At 34.7% G+C, this 25,579-nt stretch overlaps 1 protein-coding gene across 7 annotated transcripts in view; it reads left to right on the top strand.

The window, feature by feature from the left end:
* Positions 1 to 25,579, top strand: part of LOC132916255 (F-actin-monooxygenase Mical) — a 116,197-nt gene that overhangs the window by 16,881 nt on the left and 73,737 nt on the right. The window contains exon 1 of one of the 7 annotated variants that reach the window (XR_009660063.1): positions 20,460 to 20,634. The exons of 1 other annotated variant lie outside the window; for it this stretch is intronic. Coding sequence is in view for 5 of the 6 variants with exons in the window: in XM_060976093.1 (XP_060832076.1) it covers positions 20,545 to 20,634 (90 nt within the window). In the remaining variant the exon portion in view is untranslated. Of the gene's footprint in view, positions 1 to 20,459; positions 20,635 to 25,579 lie in introns of those variants that run through there. 5 more of the 7 variants (XM_060976093.1, XM_060976087.1, XM_060976090.1 and 2 more) reach the window with 5 other exon arrangements.

The following is a 25,579-nucleotide window of genomic DNA, read 5'->3' as shown; positions in this document are numbered from 1 at the left end:
GCTTCTAGAGAAGGGACATCGCTCGTTTCGCTTGGATCGTTTGTTTCTGTAAAATGCCAGCGTACAGATTCTGTTTGGTTGTTCAGAAAGTTCCTCTCGTTTTACAAGAAAATAATTAACAAATTAAATAATTATTAAATTATAAATAATTTCTTCTTTTGTGTTATTTCGTTGAACCGTGTACGATCTATTTCGTTCTATTTACTATTGGCCTGGCAACTAAGTGATTGTGTCATTAGGATTTTGTCATTGGATGGTAATATCGGTTATCGATCAGTTATCAATCAGTTTTCAACGAATTATCAACGATCTAATTAACGAGTCATTAACGATCCTATTTTTGAGGAGCGTCTCAGCGAATATTGTCTGTACATTAATTTATTTATCATTTTAAATATATTCGACGGTTACAACAACAAGCAATAACATTTAATAAATCTCACGATCAAACATCCTGTATACAAGATCTCTGCAATATTAGTTTCATTGGTTTCATAGTTTTATTAGGTGGTTTTACTTAGTTGTCAACACAATACATTGTGCATCTACCATTTTCCTATAACAAATACAAGAAATTTTTGGGACCACCTATACACACTATTTGTATCTATTGTTGGGTTTATTTGCTTGTTCAAAAAATTCCTCTCATTTTAGAAGGAAATAATAGACGCGCAACATTTCTTCTTTTGTATTATTTCGTTGAACTGTGTACGATCCATTTCGTTCTTTGTACTATTGGGTTGGCAACTAAATGATTGCGGATTTTGTCATTACCACTTAATGACAAAGCCCATCCACAAACACAATACATTGTACATTTCCCTATAAAAAATATAAGAAATTTTTGGGAACACTTAATACACACTACTCGTTGAACGTGTGTATTTTAAAACAATTTTGTTTTGAGGATCGATATTGTCATTACCATCTAATGACAAAGTCCGCAATCAGTTACCAACACAATACATTGTGCATCTATCATTTCCCCATAAAAAATATAAGAAGCTTTTAGGAACACTTAATACACACTACTCGTTGAACGTGTGTATTTTAAAACATTTTTGTTTTGGGGATCGATATTGTCATTACCATCTAATGACAAAGTCCGCAATCAGTTGCCAACACAATACATTGTGCATCTATCATTTCCCCATAAAAAATATAAGAAACTTTTAGGAACACTTAATACACACTACTCGTTGAACGTGTGTATTTTAAAACATTTTTGTTTTGGGGACTGACATTGTCATTACCATCTAATGACAAAGTCCGCAATCAGTTGTCAACACAATACATTGTGCATCTATCATTTCCCTATAAAAAATATAAGAAATTTTTGGGACCACTTAATACACACTACTTGTTGAACGTGTGTATTTTAAAACATTTTTGTTTTGGGGATCGATATTGTCATTACCATCTAATGACAAAGTCCGCGATCAGTTGCCAACATAATACATTGTGCATCTATCATTTCCCCATAAAAAATGTAAGAAACTTTTGGGCACACTTAATATACACTACTCGTTGAACGTGTGTATTTTAAAACATTTTTGTTTTGAGGACTGACATTGTCATTACCATCTAATGACAAAGTCCGCAATCAGTTGCCAACACAATACATTGTGCATCTATCATTTCCCCATAAAAAATATAAGAAGCTTTTAGGAACACTTAATACACACTACTCGTTGAACGTGTGTATTTTAAAACATTTTTGTTTTGGGGACTGATATTGTCATTACCACCTAATGACAAAGTCCACAATGACTTATTTGTCAATACAATACATTGTGCATCTATCATTTCCCCATAAAAAATATAAGAAGCTTTTGGGCACACTTAATACACACTACTTATTGTACGTGTGTTTTTTAAAACATATTTGTTTTGGGGACTGATATTGTTATTACCATCTAATGACAAAGTCCGCAATCACTTAGTTGCCAGGGCAATAATAAATAGAACAAAATGGATCGTACACAGTTCAATGAAATAATACAAAAGAAGAAATATTGCGCGTCTATTATTTCCTTCTAAAATGAGGGGAATCTTTTGAACAACAAATAAACCCAACAATAGATACAAGTAGTGTGTAAAAGTGGTCCAAAAGTTTGTTGTATTTGTTGTAGGGAAATGGTAGATGCACAATGTATTGTGTTGGCAACTAAGTCAGTTGGTACAACACAATACATTGTGCAACTATCATTTTTGTCATTACCACCTAATGACAAAGTTCGCAATGACTTATTTGTCAATACAATATATTGTGCATCTATCATTTCCCTATAAAAAATGTAAGAAACTTTTATGAACACTTAATACACACTACTCGTAGTACGTATTTTAAAAGATTTTTGTTTTGGGGACTGATATACTTTGAAGTTTAATAATCTTCGGGCTAACAACTTTTCACCATTGCTTTTATCAACTAATCGTGATTGGTTTTTGGGTATTGTTAGATATAAATCCATTTTATAAAATTACTGTGTCTTTTTATATCTCTTATTTCACGAATGCAACATGCTCGCAATAAGAACTTAGGAACAAAGATTTACGTGGAATAAAATTACCACTAGTATAATTTCTTTGAAAAATGCAATACGGTGTTGTAGTAAAATAATTGCGTGAGTGGCAAAGTGAAGATCTTACGGTCGTCTTCCTTTCGTCGAGGTTCTTTTTACTACCTTTCTTTTTCTTCTGAATTTAATTCTCCGACTTGCGCGAGGCACAAGTGCGCTTCGCGAGAAAAGTATACGGTACACCATGGTTGATACGTTATCGTGATGTGTTTTCAAAGAACGAAACTCAATCTCGACGCGTTCTGCATGGCTCGCCGTAGAAACGGTCGTTTTATTCTTGGATAAAGTCGCTTGCGAGAACGTCGTCTCTCTGGAAGCGAGGAAGCTGACTTTTTCTTGGCCCATCTCGGAACGTGATGAGAATAAAAATTTGCTTTCAAGAGGAACGAGGAGAATGCATCGTGGTTTTTAATGACTTTCCTCGGTGTTTTAAGCAAGTATCAAGCTCTATAAGTACACTGTACGGCAAACATATCATTTTCGAATAAAAAATTATGAAAATTATGCGTGTAATTTAGGTTTTTATCGCTTAAACAAGTAGCGCCAAGTAAACCAAATTTCGCTTTTAACGAATAGAACGAGGAGATAGGAGAACCCATATTGTAGTTCTTCACCGTGTGTTTTATTTATTTATTTCGCAATTATCTGAAAAATTAATACGATAATTGCTCGTGATATTTATTTATCAATTTTCGATAGAATAACGAAATTAGTAAAATATTTAGTATTTTAGCCGTACCATTAAATGCCATTTAATTTATTCTTATTCCTTGCGAGCTTTGTTTCGCTCGATTTCGAAACAACATGTTATTCGAACCTTTAAAAACCACGTATTGTTATAAATAAAACGAACTTGTTCCATGTTCAACACGGTGTCCCATACTCTGACAAACGAACATTTCACCCTCGAAATATCCTTCTCCTAGAACAAAACACATCTTCCTCCGTTAATATTAGGTTGTCCGGAAAGTGTTTTTCTCTTACAGACACGTCTTTTACGACGATGCATCTTTATACAAACACAACACCTAATCTGTCGAACGTTGCGATCTTTATTTTGATAGAACAAAATGGTTTGTTCTATCTTAATTCCATACAATAATATGAAACGGAAAATGTTGCGCATCCATTATTTCCTTACAAAACGAAAGAAACTTTTCGGACGACCTAATATCTCTTCCGTGAAATATTAACACGTAATTAACACTAGAACTACCGATAGTTAAGACGAAGCTATTTCTACCAAAACCAGAGAAAATGACTGGTCTTCAAAAAATACGTAATAATAGAATATTTGTATATTTATTGATTTATTATTTTCTTACAGAAACAATTCCATGTTATGTGGTACATTTTTGGTATTGTTAATCCATCTGGGATTATGATCCGTAAACGAGGGTTGGCAAATTTTTAAAAATGTAGAACCACTCATTTTGACTGTTGTGGTATTGCCAGTGTTAGCGTCTAGCGATCGATCCGGAATTCTCCTGATAACTGATATCATCATATCGAATGATACGCGGTAAAAATTGTAAAAACGTGTGGCAAGTTGTAGAAACGAGGAAACTGGTTAATTGAAGTTCGATAAACAGATTGCAGGACCCTTTTACACTTTGAAAAATACCATCCATTTTGATTGATATTGATATAAGTAGCCTTGATACAAAATTATTTTCAGTTCGAATGCATAAAAAATAAAATAAAAAAAGTAGGAATTTTAAAATAAAATTGTAAAACAGTCAATTTCACTGGTGTGGTAGTTCTAGTGTTAATCTTGTAATTGCAGCTTAGCTTTTAAGAATCGGCCATCTCACGTCATTATACCATATATTATTGCATTGTACATCCTCATAATGAAACATTCTACACGTTAATCCTAGGAACGAAAAATACGCCTAATACAGAACGTGGAAACTGGTTAATTGGGATTCGATAAACAGATTACGCTTTTACGCTTTAACAAGACCATTCATTTTGACTGGTATTGGTATAAGTAGCCTTGGTATAAAATTATTTTGAGTCTGAATACATAAACAAAATTAAATTCATTATATTATTCTTTTAGTTATCGTTGCAAATGTCATTACATCGTTGTGGAAAAAATATAACACGAAGTAGGAATTTAAAAATACAATTGTAAAACCAGTCAATTTCACTGGTGTGGTAGTTCTAGTGTTAATCTTGTAATTGCAGCTTAGCTTTCAAGAATCGGCCGTCTCACGTCAGTACACCATATATTATTGCATTGTACATCCTCATAATGAAACATTCTACACGTTAATCCTAGTAACGAAAAATACGCCTAATACATAACGAGGGAACTGGTTTATTGGGTTTCGATAAACAGATTACACTTTTGCGCTTTAACAAGACCATTCATTTTAACTGCTGTTGGTATAAGTAGCCTTGGTACAAAATTATTTTGAGCTTGAATACACAAAAAACAAAATTAAATTCATATTATTCTTTTAGTTATCGTTGCAAAAGTCATTACATCATTGTAGGAAAAAATACAACACGAAGTAGGAATTTAAAAATAAAATTGTAAAACCAGTCAATTTCACTGGTGTGGTAGTTCTAGTGTTAAGGTTTACACGTGTTTCATTCACGCTGCAGTACCTACATTTACCGATAGTATCCCAGCAAGGGTTTCGATGTTTACAAACGTATTGTCTTGGCTGATTGTCAGCGCGTAGGAGGTAACCCTCTCGCATGGGATACGCCGGAAAATTGATACGACGATAGTTGATTAAACTACGTGTTGATTAAACGCGTAATTTTAGCCTCAGTCGACCAACGATACCGTAAGAAGAACGCATTTGGACTTTGGAAAACTCGCTTAGTGCCACCGGTGTCAGGATACCGTACAAGTACTGAGATATAATCAATCGTTGTTAGCGTGCTATATCCTAAATGACGTAACAATTTATCAAATATTCGCCAGAACAAATTGTAAAGTATCCAGGAAACAATGGAAAAGATTGGAACGTTGTTCTATGATACGCTACTTTTTATAAAACTGTTTCATCAAAAACAAGTAAAAAGGAGAAAAGGAAAATTTATAGAGAAATTCGTAAACTTTCTTTGATATTTCAGAATAAAAGATTGAAAATTCTTGGTACTCACAGCTACGTAACGACAGCTAATGTCGAGTAACGCGTTACGATATCCTGAGATATCAGTTTGTCCCAAAATTTCTTCCCTTTTGTAAGGAAATAGTAGATGCGCAACATTTTTCGTTTTACATTATTTTATTGAATTACGTGTGATCCATTTTGTTCTGTCATTACAAAATTACCGCGTGATTTTTCCAAATTTCAAATGTGTTTTTCTCATAATTGGCTGGCCATCTGCAATTAACACGTTTGTTGAGTTTCCTGTGGGGTCCAAATCCGACCGGCGGTACGCAGAACGTAAATGCAGCGACAAGCGGGGATTCATTGTCTATCGCCTTCGATTCATTGTAATAAAAAAGATTATTTAGTTCTGAAATGGAGAAAGCGACGAGCATTCCAGCTAGAGTATTTCGAGGGATCTCATGGCAGATATCTCAGATCTTTCGTTTAGTCGAGAAGCATACTTGTGAGGCGTACGTGATTTTTTTCATCCTCAAAATGTTCGGTAAACAGCGTGAAAATATATTTGAAAGCGAGGAAAGTAGCGCTGACGAAGTCTACGACTATTGTTCGAAGTGCCCAAAATCAGCCCAAATGTGTTTGGAACGTTTTAACAAATATCATGCGATATAGCATAATGTAATATAAATGAATAAAAAGTATGGTATACCATGTTTTTAATATTTTTATGTTGTATATCCTATACATAATATCCTATATTTAATTAACTCGAACAAGAAGAGCGTCACCCATACTGTGGTGTAACGTGTAAAAATTACGATTAGGTTTTCGAAGCATAGAAAAGCCAATTGCCGAGCTAAATTTCATCGAAATCAGCGAGTGTCATACTCGATGCATCCCTTGTTAGCTGGTCACAGATCATTATACGTCTTAGTATGATCTAGGGCGAGACGAAAATTGCGAGAAAGTAAAGACAAAGAGACATTTTCATTGGAAACTAGAACGACGATAATGGAAGCCACGATCCAATTGTTGCATCGAATTTGTCCCTGGTATGCGCAGTGAGGACGATCGCGAGTTTCTATACTTGGCTGGTCGAATTTCTTGCAAGCTTTTTACGCTTTCTACACCGTGGAAAGAAAAAGATGGTTCGGTGGTTCGGTCGATATTCGCCAGCTGAAATCGAAATACTTCTAATTATGGGTATGCACGATAGAAAGTGGTGGAATCGGTGAAAATGAAAGTCTAAAAGGTTCTCGTGCACGTGCACGAGCGTGATAACGCGCTTCTGTGAAATTAAAAAGAAGAAACGCATTGAAGAGCAGACGATCTCGTTCCACCCTCTAATATTCGGTATCGTTAGAAAGTAAAACGACGTGGCCGCTTCTTTTTATATTGTAAAGTAATATTAGAAAGTTGGGTGAAAGAATAGAGTTTCGTTTCGTAAGGTGAGCAATTTCGTAGAAGTTTGCGCTTTTTAATATCCCAGCGTGATTATCGACGTTCAGCTACTTTTCCAAAATTAATTATCGCTCGGAATTAACCAGCTCGAATTTTACTCGCGAAAGGTGTTCAAAGAGAGAAGCTGATATTCGAATTTCATCTCGGAATCGATGTTTCTCATCGGTGAGCGCAATTTTGCATCTCGTTGATAAACGAGTTTCACTTGTTCGTCCATCGTAAAGAACGCAGTTAAATTATAATAACAAGTGGAAGATGCGCGTAATATGCACGAACGAAGATGACGATGTTCGTGATTTACACGCGGCTTGTAAATGTTTTACGTACATACGCGTCCACATTGGAAGGAAAAATATCTTTCGTAAAAAGAAATGGAAACTTATAGCTTGCTGTAACTGTAATTCTTCTAACATCAATGATAATCGTTTATCGCGGTAACGGTATCTTTTCCTAATTCATACTTTTCGTTAATTAATTTCTTTATTTATATTTAACAAGTTGCTAACAGAGATACGCTCTGAAAATGTTTGAAACATTTAGTGTTAGGTTCTATGTTAATTAAACGTTTCTCTCTCCTTCTCCCAGTAAATGCTTTAGAGTTTTAAATCCACGTTTTCCAATATCTTGCATGGTCAAGAATTAGTCTGAGGTTTCGAGCAAGCTGATTTAACGTTAAAAAGGTGTTTAAACATATAGGAAATGAAGAAGTCTGAATTTTCTATCCTCGAAGCAAACGATAAGAAAAATTGAATACGGTGCATCGAGATAAGAGACATAGGTATGAGAATAGCAAGTTTGAGCGGTAGGGAGTTACGCACGAGTAGCCTTGGAACACACAATTGCTTTCATCCAGACTGTAGCATTAAACTATCTCTTGTTACGATTCTCTTCACAAGTAAAACAAATGAAACAGGAATTCATGTAAAATTGCAGGATATTCCAGGCAAATTATAGGTATCTGTCGCGTTACTTTCTCGATAATGGTAATTCGTAAGTAGATAATTTCTTAATCGTACAGGGAAATTGAAAATTTAGAATCAGCTGGTAGCTGAAGTACAATTCCAGTCACAGTTTCAGCAAATGTAAAACAAAGTAAAATAAGATCCAGTTATTAATAAATATTTATATTATTTCATTTATTTTTACTTAGTCCCTGCCTTTTGGCTTTGGACGAGTTTTCGGTTCTCCATCTCGTTTACCTATCATGCTTTTTACAGTTTTTCAGTCTTATGGCGTTATCATCTCATTGCCTACTCCCTTACATCTATCTAAACTCTTTTCCTTGTCTATCTCTCTTCTCTTATGTATCTACCTCCTCTCTTATCCACTCTGCTATATCACACTCCGTTATATATTCTGTCTCTAAAACTATAGCAACCTTTGGGCTTTTGTCTCCTTGCTGTGCTTCCTGATCGTCGTTCCTCCCCGTCTTGTATCGCCCTTCTCTTTTCCATTATTGTTTCCAATTCCATTAGTCCTTCTCCAGTCTCGTTTAGTATTTTTTCTGCGTCCTTTGGTCCTCCCGTTATTTCGCATTCTTCAATTACGTGTCTCGGGTCTTCTTTTACATAGCCTGCATCCTTTGTCTCCCTCTTCTTTCCAGTATTCCCTTGCTTTGGTCCCGTTTCCACATCTGGATCTTGCTAATATTTTTCTGTCCTTCCACAAATATTTATATTAATTCAAGTTATTAATTATACACGCAATAGACAAATATTATACGTTAATTTGAAACAATTATAATAGAGTATTAACTTCAGAGATTGTACGATACATAGAAAATGTGGAAAATATTCCGAAACGTTTGAAAAACACGAGTGGTACTCGTATGATCGTCTTAACTTTGCGCGTATCTTGCGAAGCTATGTTCGATTTAAATAGAAGAAATTAAGAGGATACAAGAGATTAAAAAGATAAGTTGCCAATCGGCCTTTTGCTTACCTCGAGCTACTTTGCTCAGTTTTTTCTCCTTCGAATATTATAATTCTTTTTTTATATCATACGTGAACGTAGATAGATCATTGCTTACGATAAATACGATTTATTTCAACATTATCGATTTCAATTAAATGCGACAAATAGAAACACAGATTATAATAAATTCTTCTCACAAATATATCTATATTTATATCTCAAACAGTATTATCTAATATCTATTAGCTGAGATTGACAATTTGTTAGATTGCAAAGGATCGAAGCGTATGTATCGGATTGTCCGAAAAGTTTCCTTCGTTTTATAAAGAAATAATAGACGCACAATGTTTTTTGTTTTATATTAGTTTATCGAATTATGCAGGAACGTAATAATAGAAACATAACGAAATGGATCATACCTAATTCGATAAAATAATATAAAAGAGAAATTGTCGTTCTTCGTTATCAGCTATTGGAATTATTATCAGCTATTATTATTAGCTATTATCAGCTTATGGAAAGAAACTTTTCGGACAAGCTAATATATCGATATTCCATGCAGCTTTTGCAAGCATCTTACCGAGTACGAATTAAACGAAACTAATTGCGAAACGCTTCTTGAACCATAAAACGTTCACAGCGGAAATAAAAAGAAAGAACTGTAGAATTTATGCAGCAAAAAATCCCATCAACCAGAGGACTACATATGTCTCTCTTGAAACGTCAAGTCATTAGGAAGCGAACACGATCCGCTCATTTCCCCGTTGATTTTTCGTCGTAAAATACCGTTTGAAATGCTTTGAACTGCTAAACCTGGTTTCGAGCTCCGGTTTCGCGAGGTTCACGAAATTTCTGGCCGGATGCTCGCTGGCGCGGAAAGCTCGCGCGGCGCGCATAAATTTATTGCATCGAATTGCAAGGAGGAAGGTTTCGCGTACCACGGAATTATGCGGCATGACCCTAATTATTTTTTTCCACGCCTGTAGCTTAGGCTAGTTGCCTCTCTGTATGTGTGTACACGCGAGACCGGTTACGAGGCCGATGCTGTTCTCGCGATCATCGCGATAATAATTACAACGATGACGAGCAACGATGCTTGTACGCATTCCGCCTACTCGCTGGAAAAACCAACGCGAAAACCTTTGCGCGCGTATAAAACGTAAATTCGAGCTGTCGTCGACGCGTCGTATTTGTTCGTCGTTAACTGATAGAATTTCTATCGCATGCCAAGTCCAAGTTGTTCTAACACTTTGACTGTCATGGTGGTCATTGGTGCTCGGAGCGCTTCAACTTCTTACTATTGTAAAAATTACTTGCAAGATCTGGCGTATCTACGTGGACGAAAAGAAACCTAATTCGTAAATCGTGTTCGAGTATGTTGATTAATTACGCCAACGTGTTTGGACATCTACCAGAGAAAAGTTTGACGCGTGTATTGTATGCGCTGCGCATTTTGAAACTTTATCAGCACCGCGACGAGATTTAACGACACGCGTGTCGCGATTATGTTGGTCAAATTTGCAAGCGATCTGCATATGTATATAGAAATTACACTATATCGTGACTAAGTTAGGATATAGAAGATATAGAAGATGTCCATCGGAAATATATATTTAGTAAAAAAAATTAGTATGCAGCATGATTAGCCATCTCAAGCGTAGCATTGAAGTTTATTAACATTTTGACTGCCACGGTGGTCATTGGTGACCGGAGCGCTTCAACTTCTCACAATTGTAAAAATTGTATGAAAATTGACAGTACGGAATTTTGAATGTAACCGATAAATAGAAGATACTTTGAAATAAAAAGTGCCCCATAGAACGATTAACATTTTTATTAGAACATCGATAAAAAAGAAACGAGAATAAATCTTGCATCTAAAGGTGCACTGTGTTAGAACACTGTGGCGTCCTGAGCGAGCAATAAATTGTATTGGGGGAAGAAAATGGACGATTTGGAGGGTAAATTCGTAAGATCGTACGCAGCGTGCAAAGGGGCGAGAAGAAATGTTAATCAACGTTTATTACATTAGATATTAACGATTACTGCATCGAAGACTATGTAACGTGTTAAACGTTGAACTACTTTGTTTGCAAATATCGTTTTACCTGGAGCTAGAAGATTTTATAGGTGATATAAGAAAGAGAAAACACGTTTCAATTTTCTTTCGTGTATTCGATGTATTTCGTGTTAAGAAAAATAATAGTAATAATAATAAAAATATTAACGATAACTGGAAAAGTTTTAAAAAATAGAAACTTTTGTGCGTTTGAAAGTCACACGCACCTATTCTTTATCAGTTCACCCGTATCGGAGCTTATCGCGTGAAATATCTTATCGAGGAAATTCTAATTTTACTAATTCTTATCGAGAATCTTCTAATTAATTCGTAAAATTGAGCCTACTGAAACGAGATTTCATGTTCGCGTCCAAAATTTGCTCCGATGCTGCAAAGATTTATCTCGTTTTAAATCTGTTCTGCTAAGCAAAAGTACTAGAAATTTTAGATGAAAACATATACCTTGACATTTTCACAAACACTGGAGAAAGCACGTAAGAAGTCGGTGATGAAGTGGTTAAATCGAAAACGTTGTTTGGTCAAAGGTTCGATATTGGGATAGCTTTTAATACCTGTGATCTATAGCATTCGATGAAAGGGTACGCTTTCATTAAGTGGTCAGAGATGTACTTTCCTTCAACGTTGAAACGGAGAGAGAGAGCATAGGGATGAAGTTAGAACACGGTTGTTAGTTTTCTGTAATTGGCTATTGGGATGGAAGTTTTCGACCTGGTTTTCAACATCTACGCCGGGTGTTCCGGTTCTATTAACTGAAAGGAAACTTTCGAAATACAATATGTAGTTCTCGAAACTATCGCCTAAAAATACCAACTCCGTGGAATTACGTAGAGACAAATATACGTACGACAGGACTAAATTCTTTTCTATATTTTCGCCATTAAAATGATTCTAAAATACGCACACATATGTATACAGGGCGTGGCCGAATAACACGTGCAAGGGAGACAAGAACGAAATAAGCATTGCAATCTTCTGATTTAAGGTTTAGGTTTCGAGAAAATCGTGTTTGAAAATTTATCGGGCTAAAATTTACTCGAACATGGCTAGTTGCAACAGTTAACGAACGATAAAAAGAATCAAAATAAAAAAATTACATTTGTACCGTTCATAAAAGATATAACTTAGAAAAAACGAAGCTGGCACCCCACCCACATGCTATATTTATTTTTATTTTATTTTTTTTTCACCAATAAGATATAACACTTTACCAAATGTCCATAAGGACAAATTGTAAAAAAATCAAAATAAAATAATAATAAAAAAAAAATTTGTACCGTTGAAGTGGTCACCTCTTCCAAGAAAACTCTACGTCTGGTCTTTTAGTTTTCTCAAGCCATCGACAGCGTATAGACAAAAGACTGGGTCGAAGGCAAACCATAAACAGTAGATAGGCGACGTTGGCTTCCGGGTTTTCAGTCATAGGGTAACATTACTAGCGTGCGGATCTGGATCAGCTCATATTATATTCTGTACAAAGACATAACACCTTAGACCTAAGCACTGGATTCAAATGGAATCAAACATACTATAAACACTTATTAATCGTGTCATAGTACCACGTCAGATAAATTTACTTAAAATTCTCTAACGAGAATTGATCGTAAAAAAAAATATTATATTCTGAACTTTGTATTTACACTTCAGTTTTAAAATATACATTTTCCACCTTACAATTTATCCGCGCGTTTCTTTGCATTCGCATACATCTAATAATCTCAACATCTTCTTCGAAGACTGTATTTACATCGCAAAAGGGTCTTGTCATACGTGTAATTAACAGCTAGTCTAAAAGAAATTCATCAGAATCGCTTGGCCTTGTCGCTAGACAAGTTCTACAAGAGCAGAGTCTCGTTAATCGTTCTGAAAAATCTGACGACAAAAGTAGATCACCGATGATGATCGTGACTGTCAAAGAGTTTAACAATGGTAAGAATCTTCGACGAATGTAAAAATAGAGCACGCTAAGTTGGCTCGTGCAATCTGGTTCGCGATTCGCACGCGAACGATTCACCACAGCACGTGACGCGTGTGTCGCATAAGAGACAAACGTACGGCGATCAAAGCTCGCGATAGAACGGTGGACGGGCCCTTATTGAACGATCGTTCCATTTTCGTATCGTCATTGAAACGTGACCGGCAGTCGCGATCGCGGATAATCGATATTCGTCTGCGTGGTTGACTCACAGGACGATAACGTTCCACCGCAAGTAGGTATAACGATCATGCGCCACAGGAATCACGAGTTTCCTCGGTGCACTTGCATGCTGAAACCGAAACGTCGTGATTCCAAGACGAAATCGACGCAAACTTCTTCCACGACCAGTCGCGCTCCTATCGTTTTCTTCTTTTTTTATTCTTTTCGAAACGAGACTCGACGGAGTCGCCAACTTTTCCTAGCTAGTTGCCGGAATTACTCAGAAGGAAGCTCCGTTTCCGTTTAAACTCTCGTTTGCTCTCGTCTAGTTAGTTTATTTCCTGGCCATCGCGCGATTTTAACGTTCGTTTGATTCTCGTTTTCGCTGGAATGATTTCAGTTCACGCGACGCGATGCAAAAGTTTAGCGATACGAGGCGAACGTAAGTCTAAGTCGCTGCGCTTCTCCATTGGACAATTTTATACGCAGCCCAATTATGCTAATTGTTTCTGGAGTATCGTGGTTTTTATTGTTCCCAGGAACAGTTATTTCTGAGGTTTAACGAAACACCGTGAGAATAATTTCTCAGCCCTCTTACACAATTCAGTTAATATTACTAGTGAAATCTTACAAGTAGCAACTGTGTATTACGTATACAAGAGTACGTACCTACATACTTATCAGTTAATTAATAATTGTTCTTGTATAGCAGCAGCTAGTTTAAAGCTGTACGAGAAAAATCGTGCAAATATTGCTCGATCGATCGATCAGGATCGTTACGTTAAATTAGCAAATGATATTGCTTAAAAGTATTAGCAAATTATTTCCTCAAGAGGAAAATAATACGATTAAATGTTCAATCCAAGAAAAATGTGATTAAACTTCGACTTTAAAAGATCTGTATGCTTCGTTGCAATACATCGTTACACCGATGCATAAAATCTCCAGAAAAAGGTATAAGAAATTCCCATCCACTCTTCTATATACCCAATAGATCGCATAAAAGATATAACTTAGAAAAAACGAAGCTGGCACCCCGCTGGGGGTAGCCGCCCACATGCTATATTATTTTTTATTTATATTTTTTTTTCTTCACCAACAAGATATAACACTTTACCAAATGTCCGCAAGGACAAATTGTAAAATAACCAAAATAAAATAAAATAAAATAAAAAAAAAAAAAAGAAAAAAAAACTCTTCTATATATTTAGCTTGTTTCTGGAAAGAAATTACGCTCGTAGCACTTTTCCGCAATACCATCAATTATTCGTCGTGACACACTTAAAAGTCCGTAAAGCGAGAGAAATTTACTTATTGTTAGATGGTGTTGCGAAATCATCAACTATATGCATAAAACATAACGTTATTTTTATCCGAGACATTTCACGCATGTCAGTTAATTGCAGTTTCAAGACAGAAATGAAAATACAAAGGACGTCGTATGCGCGAAATACGTTCGCACACACGTATATGTAACAATTTAGATTTCGAGCGTCAGGCGATGACCAAGTTACGTATGAATAAAATGTCTAATATTATACCTGGCGTAGCAACAAATGAACGAGAAAACACGAGAGATCGTGGGTCAGGTTGAAAAACGAGAATGCTAGAAATTATCGCGTTAGTGGCGTCGCTTGGAACATCGGAATACCGTTCTAATCTCTATTCTTGGTATACGCCTCCCACGTAGCCGAGCAAAAATGTAACTTCTAGAATAACCGATGGAAAATATTTTTCTCGCGCTTCTCCATCATCCGGATTATCTTTGTCGACGTTATCGTGTTTCGCGAATAGAAATCTCCGATAAAGTTTTACTAACGTGACTACGATCGTACTACTTGATAACGCTGTCTGTTTCGATAATAAACATATTGCACGGTGAGCGCCTAACGTTATAGAAAACGTAACTGGAAAAAGAAACGAAGCACAGAGACGAAGGAACGTAGGGATAATCGTCACGTGTGAAGATTAAATTGATATTATTTTATTGGGCATTTTTCGCGTACGTGCGAGAGGATGACGGCACAGAGACGTAACAAGTACGTCGTTATTACTCGTGTAATTTGCATATCATTTTATGGTTAAATAGGAGAAGCGTAAGGAGCGTAGTCACAGCAGCAAAGTCTGATATGCTTGCTTTTGTTGATTTCTTTATCCTTCTAATAAAAGAGAATATTTCAGTGTGATAGTTGTAAATGAAAAGGACCTGTTAGACTCGAAGATATTTAACGATAAGTATTTTGATAGTAGTCGATAAGTTGAAGAAGTTTCGTGAAAGCTAAAGGTGTAGGCAATCGTTCAGGCGAACAATATTTGGATAGGCTGAAAATTCAAATATCGTGACGAGCAACGTTTGAATAGCCTGGACGTTTAAATGTCGTAACGAGTAATATTTTGGAAAGAAATCGAGCCGAAAGATGATTTTGATAACGTAGGATAGAGTTAATCGTATAAATAGAAAATGATTTACATTTATTTATGATAGGAACATGATCATGTTCTTCTGTTGTGATCTTTGAACGTGCGTTAGAATTAACATGTAAAATACGGAAGGAAGATAACATTGCAGTTGGTTACATAAGACAGGTAAACAAGATATAAATGACTAAATATAATCATAAAATTGTTAAGACGCATAAGATGTTCGACATAAAAATCAAATGTTTGTGAACGATGTATTTTATAAGCCACGATGGATGTCATGTTCGTTCGAAGAACTCTTTACCCGAACGGAAATACATTTTGATTAAAAACATGTTACGATTGCTATAGCTTGCAAATTCTAAAAAAATGTAAAAAATGCAAGGATAGAAAGGAGAAAATTTAAAAGAGAAGAAAGCAAAATAAAAATAAAAATTCAATTTATTTCTACGCTTTTTCGCAGATCAAAATTCCTCGATTGAGACATTGCTTTTAACAAAAGCAGGCCAAAGTAGCTCGCAGCAACCTTGTTTGCCCAGATTCATTTAACAGTCATAAGGAAACTCGTTCGATTCGTTGTTGGACGATCGTTCGACGTTGGTCGAGACAGTCGAGACATGCAACAGAACGTGTAATGACTAATGACTACCAAGAGTACCAAGTCTCGAGCGCATTATCTTTACCTTGAGTCACGGAATCTTTTTGTCTTGCTACTGTGCGAGTCTCCGTGAAAACGTTAATTGTAAGTGGTCTAACAATCGAGAGTGAGAACGATGAACGAGTTGCTAGCGAGAAAAATATCGAGAAAGTGGCCTTTTAATTTTTCTTCTTGCGAATCCAAATGATTTTACAAATGAAACGACGATCAAGCAAACGTATTATTAAAAACATCGACGATCGATGCGTTTCGAACCCACGTTTTAAAATCGGTAACACCCACGCTTTCCTTCCAAGTCGTTCTTTTATCGTATAATCGATCATGTGGGCGAATGGAAAATTTAATGATCGCAAACAGATCGATGGACGAAGGAAGCATGGCGAGCCAATGTGTGCGCGATTGCTTCGGTTGTTTCCACTGAAACTTTTTCAATCGCAAGAAAGTTTGAGATTAAGCGGAAACTCGATTTATTATTGTAATTGCGAACCATGTTCTTTCTATATTTAAAAAAGATATCCAGAATATGGGGTTTCGCGTATATGTGTTTGACTCAATCTACGAAAGAATAACGAGAAGTATGGATGGTTCTTTTTATACTAAATATTTCTTAAAAAATATTAATCTATCGACTTCGTTGTATAATATAATTCTGTAGATTTTAATAGCTCTTTTATTTTATATTCAGAATATACGTTTCGCGTATATGTGTTTGACTCAATCTATGAAAGAACAAAAAGAAGAATGGCTGGTTTTTTTTACACTAAATATTTCTTAAAAAATATTAATCTATCGACTTTGTTCTATAATATAATTCTGTAGATTTTAATGGCTCTTTTATTTTATATTCAGAATATGGTTTATATTCAGAATATACGTTTCGCGTATATGTGTTTGACTTATTTTATGAAAGAACAAAGAGAAGAATGGATGGTTTTTTTTACACTAAATATTTCTTAAAAAATATTAATCTATCGACTTCGTTCTATAATATAAATCTGTAGATTTTAATAGCTCTTTTATTTTATATTCAGAATATACGTTTCGCGTATATGTGTTTGACTCAATCTATGAAAGAACAAAAAGAAGAATGAATGGTTCTTTTTATACTAAATATTTCTTAAAAAATATTAATCTATCGACTTCGTTTTATAATATAATTCTGTAGATTTTAATGGCTCTTTTATTTTATATTCAGAATATACGTTTCGCGTATATGTGTTTGACTCAATCTATGAAAGAACAACGAGAAGAATGGGCGGTCTTTTTTACACTAAATATTTCTTAAAAAATATTAATCTATCGACTTTGTTCTATAATATAATTCTGTAGATTTTAATAGCTCTTTTATTTTATATTCAGAATATACGTTTCGCGTATATGTGTTTGACTCAATATATGAAAGAACAAAAAGAAGAATGAATGGTTCTTTTTATACTAAATATTTCTTAAAAAATATTAATCTGTCGACTTTGTTTTTTAATATAATTTTGTAGATTTTAATAGCTCTTTTATTTTATATTCAGAATATAGGGTTTCGCGTATATGTGTTTGACTCAATCTATGAAAGAACAAAAAGAAGAATGGCTGGTCTTTTTTACACTAAATATTTCTTAAAAAATATTAATCTATCGACTTTGTTCTATAATATAATTCTGTAGATTTTAATAGCTCTTTTATTTTATATTCAGAATATACGTTTCGCGTATATGTGTTTGACTCAATCTATGAAAGAACAAAAAGAAGAATGAATGGTTCTTTTTACACTAAACATTTCTTAAAAAATATTAATCTATCGACTTTGTTTTGTAATATAATTCTGTAGATTTTAATGGCTCTTTTATTTTATATTCAGAATATACGTCTCGCGTATATGTGTTTGACTTATTTTATGAAAGAACAAAGAGAAGAATGGATGGTTTTTTTTACACTAAATATTTCTTAAAAAATATTAATCTATCGACTTCGTTCTATAATATAATTCTGTAGATTTTAATGGCTCTTTGATGGAATTGATTAAAGTATGTTCTTTTAAATATCATATCTGTACATATCTTGCTAATGTGAATTAAATTTTTAGATCGTTTTAATTTGAAAAATATCCAATAATATCCAAGATCGAAATTTATTTTGTTATTTTTACGAAATTTCTATTTATCGATATCCTACCATAACTAACAGACTGATGATGATGTAAAAAATTATACTTCACGTTCTAAATGAAAATAACGAAAACGCAATCGTCGAATGTTTTCTAACAAAGTTTCTCAACGAGTCTAAACTCTAAACTACCGAATTCGTAGTGTGTACAATATGTGCGAGTGTGTACAATATATGTGCGAAACAAAGATCGAGAAAATTTTCAGACAAATTTAACGGAGGATACTTTTTCGATGGAAAAAGTTCGAATTCCTTAGTACGGTGTTATTGCAAGAGGAAAAGGAAATTGCAAAGATTGAGATTGAGTTTTAAACGATGACCAAGCATTACGTAACGCGATCCGTGGAAATCTTGTAAGAAGGTAGAAATAAGCTTGTGCGGTGTAATTTGTGATGCAGCAATTCGTCTATACGTTACGATGCAATAATAGTAATATCGAACGAGGTTACTAATTTCGACCGCAGTTACGAAAGTCACTAATTTACTCGGCTCGTATTCTCCGCTAATTAAATATAATTTCCTCTCGTTGTATTAAAACATTTCGCAGCGATATTAAATATCGATAATAAGCTTGAATTGTTTATCAGTGGCATATCAACGGTAATTTATATTTTATTACGAAAATAATTCACTTTTTATACGTTTTATCAGCGGCGTACGTTGCGACAGAAATAGCAATCGCGAATAGAACTCTACGAATGCAAATGACAGTTACGCTTCAACATTGAAATCCATTCGCAATTTTTATGCGATTTTCTTCATCGGCATGCGTTGCATCTGGCAACTAATTACTTTGATTACTAGAATTTCATTGTTTTTACGTAACGTATAGAACGAATAGACGAGCTGACGTACGCAACGAATTAATTAATGAAATATTTTCTATCTTCTTTTTAAGTTCATTTAGAAACAAAGTATCTCACGATCCCTAAATCGACGTTGCAAAAATTCTTAATTCTTGGGAATTATCGAAAACCTGGAACATTTAAACAAACATACACGCGCCTGATTTACTTCCAAAGTTGATCTGTTTTCGGAAATAAGAAATCTCTTTTAAAACATGTTTGTTTTAGACTTTCGATTTATCTTATCCCGCAGAATCGCTTCTTCCTCGTGCTACGCTTTTTCGGGATATCCAGTGACTCATTTTACGATCAAATTTCTGCGTACCACCGGTAAACGAGCTCTTTGTTAAAAAAAGAAAAAGCGAGCTAATTTTCCAAAGAACCAGTTTATTAAACAAATAACGAAATCTCGATGTGCCGTTATTTACTCGATAAACGACAAAGAAACGAGAGGAGACGGCGAATCGATGCATTCGAAGACGATAGAAAGTACTTGCTTAAATTTGAAAACTGTGATGTCCAAATGGGAATTTCTTAAATTAAAAAATATAAACGTGTCCGATACCTTAAAGATATATTTCCATCGATCCTACGGAATTGTATAAAAATGATCCGAAGAAATATTAGAAGCTATCGATTTAACGAAAAGATTCGAGACTTTCATTTCTATTTTACATCGACAGAAATGTTAGTTTTACCTTGACTTTCAATTCGCTTCCGATAATCCGAGCGACTGAGATTTCAAATTAATCGATATTTAGAAACTGCTAGTACGAGTTAATAGAAATTTCCTTTCAAATTCGAATTTTCAATTTATAGAAATCCTAATTTTACTTTTCATATTTTGTAATGTCTGCTTGCGAAAATGTTAACTGGTCGAAATTTCAAAATTAATCGACGCCCAGCTTTCGCCGATTCTTCCAATGAATATATAGATTATATATATAGAGAGAGAAAATATAGATTCGCTCGAGGCACGGTGATCGATATCGAAAGGATCGTTGCATCACGATCTCTCGTAGATCGTCCAGTGAATCATGTTCCGCATTTAATTGACTCGAGCGCGAACGATGCGAGCTACGTTTAGATGTAACTTCAACGCATCGAGAGTGCGGAAAAGACGGAAAGAAGACTAACGTGTTTCGGTTCTATTTTTACCACCCGAAAGGTCTCGTATTTCTGACGTCGCATGGCGTGGAGTGGTAGTTCCATTTGATGCAACAACCGTTTCGTCGTCAGCATCGAACTCGAGAATTTGCGACCGAGAAGGCTTCTCTTTGCGCTGAAATACCTGTTGATAAACGGGTAGGTTCTTTTCCCTTCTTTCGTCTTTTTTCCCTTCGTTCGTACATTTGGATTTCGTTGCAGATTGGATAGCTTCGAGTCTTTTTCAACCAACGCGCAAAAGAATCTTATTAGCAGAAAGAGAACGATAGACGAAACGCTAGAATTCTTTGTCAAAAAATATGCGAATATAGAGATACTAATGGATTAGAAAAAAGAAATAGATTCTTTGGAAGAATAGAAAATTTTCATTGCTTTCGCATGGCTTGATTTTTGACCGAATTTTATTGCAATTAATATTGGCTTGGCAACTAAGTGATTGCGGACTTTGTCAATACCACCTAACGACAAAATCCGCAATCACTTAGTTGCCAAGCCAATATCTTTACCATACACGTTAAAGAATTTTTTTGCAAAAATCGTTCCTCATTTGTGCGATCACTATGTTTGTACTTTGGTGTCATATGGCTTTTTTAATAAACTTTTTTTTATAAATGTGCAAAGAGGATTTAAAAAGTAGAGTATATTTTAGTCGAGTTATGGAACTTTTGATGGGATTTTCGACGATGCTTACTACATTTGGTAACCTTTAAAAATATAAATTCTGCATGGAAATTTTATTCCTTTTATATGGAGCATTTTTATACAGAAACTCTTTCATGGAAATCGATCCAGACTCGCACAATAGCTACATGCATATTCCGCTGTTCTTTCGGTGGCGTCTCGGAACTAAACAACGTACTTGCAAATGTTCTGAAAACAAAAATGAAATCGAATAACATGGAATATTTTTCAAACACGCTGCATGGAACATTTTATCGAAATCTTTTCAGTTCCGTGTCGACTGCGTACATATTTTCCTATCTTTGTACCGTTATATAAGCACACAGGAATCTACTCGCAAATATTCTTCTATTCGAAACAATCCCGTCTTTTAACATCATAATGTTTCTATTACGCGTACAAGAAGCGATGCACAGCAATGCAAACTATCGATGTGAATCATTCGTCGAAATAAATGATCGCGGAGCAGATTAAAAATAGCATTTGTCGACAAAGTTCACGATAGAACGTTCAATAAGAAGAAGTCTTGTTTTCATAGAACAATTGTTTGTACACGTATGCGCACACTCGTATATTCGCTAAGTTAGATATATCGTAGAGATTTTAATAAGGCGAAGCGTGTGTTTGTAGATTTGTCGTACGGACAGCGTAGCTATCAAAATAAACGAGCAAGGTTTACTCGAGTTAAGCGTACGTTCGAAGATAAGAAAATATTTGTTCAATGAACGTGTTTAAAAATCTGGATGACTATCGACCGTGCGAATATCGCGTTTAATTATTTCTTCGAGTGCCGCCTTATCGTTTATTAAACGCTAAATCATTATCATTATCATACGTAACATGTTCTTGGCTCGTATCTTTTATCGTAAAAAAAGAAGAAAAGTTGATACAATTTCGTAGCGCGATAATAAAGAAGATTAAGTTTGATAAGTTGAAAAATGTACACTTTTGCTGAAAAGTTTGACGCGTGGTAAAATTTCATGAAGAAATAACTGACAACTATTTGTAAACGTTATTCTTGCGTATTATTGAAACTGTGATTAAGCGTAGGATTTTCTACGTTTGTAGGAGATTTCAAGACGCAAACACGCGCAGAGTACACGAAAATATACACAAAAATATCGAAAGCACTGCTTGCGATATTATTAGGTCGTCCGAAAAGTTTCTTTCGTTTTGTAAGGAAATAATGGAGCACAACATTTTTCGTTTTATACGTTTTGTTCTATCGAGATAAAAATTACAACGTTCGATAAATTAAGTTTCGTGTTTGTATAAAGATGCGTCGTTGTAAAAGACGTGTCTGTAAAAGAAAGACACTTTTCGGGCAACCCAATAAAACAACTTTCTATCTATAACTTCTGTTTCGTTAATTACAAATTCATTAGTTGGAAATTAGATTCAGAAGAATATGAATTTCCGTGAATATCAACAGCATAATAATCAGTTGTATTAAAAAGTAGAAGCTGCATATTAATTGTAACGTTCTTGTGTCTCAGAAAGACGTAAGAGAAACATTTGCTTTGTCCAGAAAGCAAACAGCGCTCGAGTCTTTTGAACCAGAGTGTATATGTTTATGAAAGAACGAAATTTTTCTATACTCGGTATATACTAGGTTTGTATAACAAGAAAAACATGTTTAAGGAAGATAGATGGTTTTCGAAGGATAAGCTTGTCGAGGTTAAGCGTTTCATTCGCAGATTGATAATATCTTTCGTCAAATGGTTTTTTACCATACGATGATAGATAACATCGAAACACCTTGTAACGTGTTAATTATTGCAAAGTGTAACGACCTTAAATATGAATATATGTTTCCTTCTTCGTTTATCGAAATATGAAACGAATTATTCCTCTCCTTCTTTCTTTATCTTTTGCTCCGTAATTTTTTAATTAATATTCGATCGAACCATGGAAATCTTTTGCTTCGTAATTTTTGGGCGTTAATATCATTAACGTCCATCTATTTTTTAATTAATATTCGATCGAACCGTAGAAATCTTTTGCTTCGCAATTTTTGGGCGTTAATGTCATTAACGTCCATCTATTTTTTAATTAATATTCGATCAAACCATAGAAATCTTCTGCTTCGTAATTTTTGGACGTTAATATAATTAATGTCCATCTATTTTTTAATTAATGTTCGATCAAACCATAGAAATCTTTTGCTTCGCAATTTTTGGACGTTAATATCATTAATGTCGATCTATTTTTTAATTAACGTTCGATCAAACCATAGAAATCTTTTGCTTCGTAATTTTTGGGCGTTAATATCATTAACCTCAATCTATTTTTTAATTAATATTCGATCAAACCATAGAAATCTTTTGCTTCGTAATTTTTGGGCGTTAATATCATTAACGTCCATCTATGTTTTAATTAATATTCGATCAAACCATAGAAATCTTTTGCTTCGTAATTTTTGGGCGTTAATGTCATTAACGTCCATCTATTTTTTAATTAATGTTCGATCAAACCATAGAAATCTTTTGCTTCGCAATTTTTGGACGTTAATATAATTAATGTCCATCTATTTTTTAATTAATGTTCGATCAAACCATAGAAATCTTTTGCTTCGTAATTTTTGGACGTTAATATAATTAATGTCGATCTATTCTTTAATTAATATTCGATCAAACCATAGAAATATTATTATTCCAGAGTACTCGGTTGATATTAAGGAAAGTACTGTTTGTATAGATGTTAAAAGCTCGAACATCTCACGTAATTTCTACGTTTTCGATGAAATTCGCTGTCAAATCACGGTTCGCCAAAAATAATAAACAAACTCGGTCTTTCACAATTTTACAAATTTACCAAATGATGGCAGTCGCCCAAGCGGTTATCTTTTTTTATCTGCCTACGTTGGCGTAGTAATAATTTCTAACGTCCTATATTTCGATTACATTTCCTATTTTCTGGATTTTTATGTTATGTCGTATCAACGGTCTTTTAAATTTCGTCGTGATCGATCGTAGGTGGACCAGCAACGATATCTAAATTCTTATCGATTCAATCATAGTCATTCGTATCCTACGCTCGTTTTGCATTTTCTACGTCGCTACTTTCCATGAAATTATATCATCTTTATCGCAACTAAGCAGCTACGTTTCGCTTTATCGCGATGCAATTTCAAACTTCATTCATTTCGTTATAGTAAATATTGATCGTGCAAAGCAGAAAATGCTAACGCGTGAATTTAACCGACTGTGCGACACAACTACGTTTTATTTCCATTTTCTTTTTGCGTAAAATGGATTTTAAAAGTACATTTTTATACTTTAAAGGAGTCATAAATTTAGAGCGACTTGTACATTTTTCTATAATTGAAATTTCATGTAAATTTCAAGTTTCCTTTTCTATTTTACGTGCTATTAAGAACTTTTATTTACGTACGTTGCACGCTACTCTTCTATGTTCTCTTTCCATTGCACGACGTTCATCGATACCGCGCAGCATGCAACGATCGCGAATCAAATTAAATTGAATTTTGTATAAGAACATCCTCTGTTGTACGCTCGTCTATTTGCAAGCGATCGTTAAAATTCTCTCTCTCTCTCTCTCTCTCTCTCTAGCTTTGATGCTATTTAACAATTTTTATTTCCACGCGTTTGACGTCTTCCGTCTTCTATTTCCTTTAAATCGCCTTCATCGTTGCGACATAGCGCGAGTCTTTGATTATTTTTTAATCAACGCAGTTGCAAACCCGGAGTTCATCGACGCGGTAATTTAAAACCCGCGTTAATGCTACTATTAACAGTGATTCGTCGCTTCTCTCTTTATATAATTGTAATTATAGAACATAACGGTATAACCAGTTTACGTGTATGTTGCATTAATCGCGTTATCATGGAACAAGAAGTCGTCGATTAATAACAAGACGATTAGCTTTACAACTTCGAACTTTAATCTTATCAGTGCGAGGAATTTAATATTTCATCAATTCAGCCGCTAAACGCCACTCGTAATTTTCTTCGTACGTTTTAAGCTTGTTCAGCGTATTTCACTTCGCTACTCCCGATTATCCTCTATCCGTTTTACCTCCTTTTATCCAGCCTTCGGTTAATCGCCGATGAAAATAGCACGATTTCCACAGCTCGAGCATAGTTCATCGACATGGCGAATTTACGTTTCTATTCGTTGCTTTTCACGCCGTTGAAAATCTCCGTTTCTATGCATTCCGCCACTTTTATCCGTTTCGTCGTCGCCGTGCGATGTTCTAAAAACCGACATTCATTTACACGGCCGTTTAAATTCTAGAACAACCGATCTTTCTTAACGCGCGTGCCTAGATGTTCTGATGTAAATAATTATAATTAACACGACGTGCTTGAAATAAAATATATAAATGTATATGTAATATCGTAAATCCTTTGGGTAAATCAGACGATCAATTTTGGAAAAT

This window comes from Bombus pascuorum, chromosome 2 (genome assembly GCF_905332965.1).
Source record: "Bombus pascuorum chromosome 2, iyBomPasc1.1, whole genome shotgun sequence".
Classification (NCBI taxonomy): domain Eukaryota; kingdom Metazoa; phylum Arthropoda; class Insecta; order Hymenoptera; family Apidae; genus Bombus; species Bombus pascuorum.
Note: the sequence above shows the minus strand (reverse complement) of the source record. Positions and strands in the feature narration are given on the sequence as shown.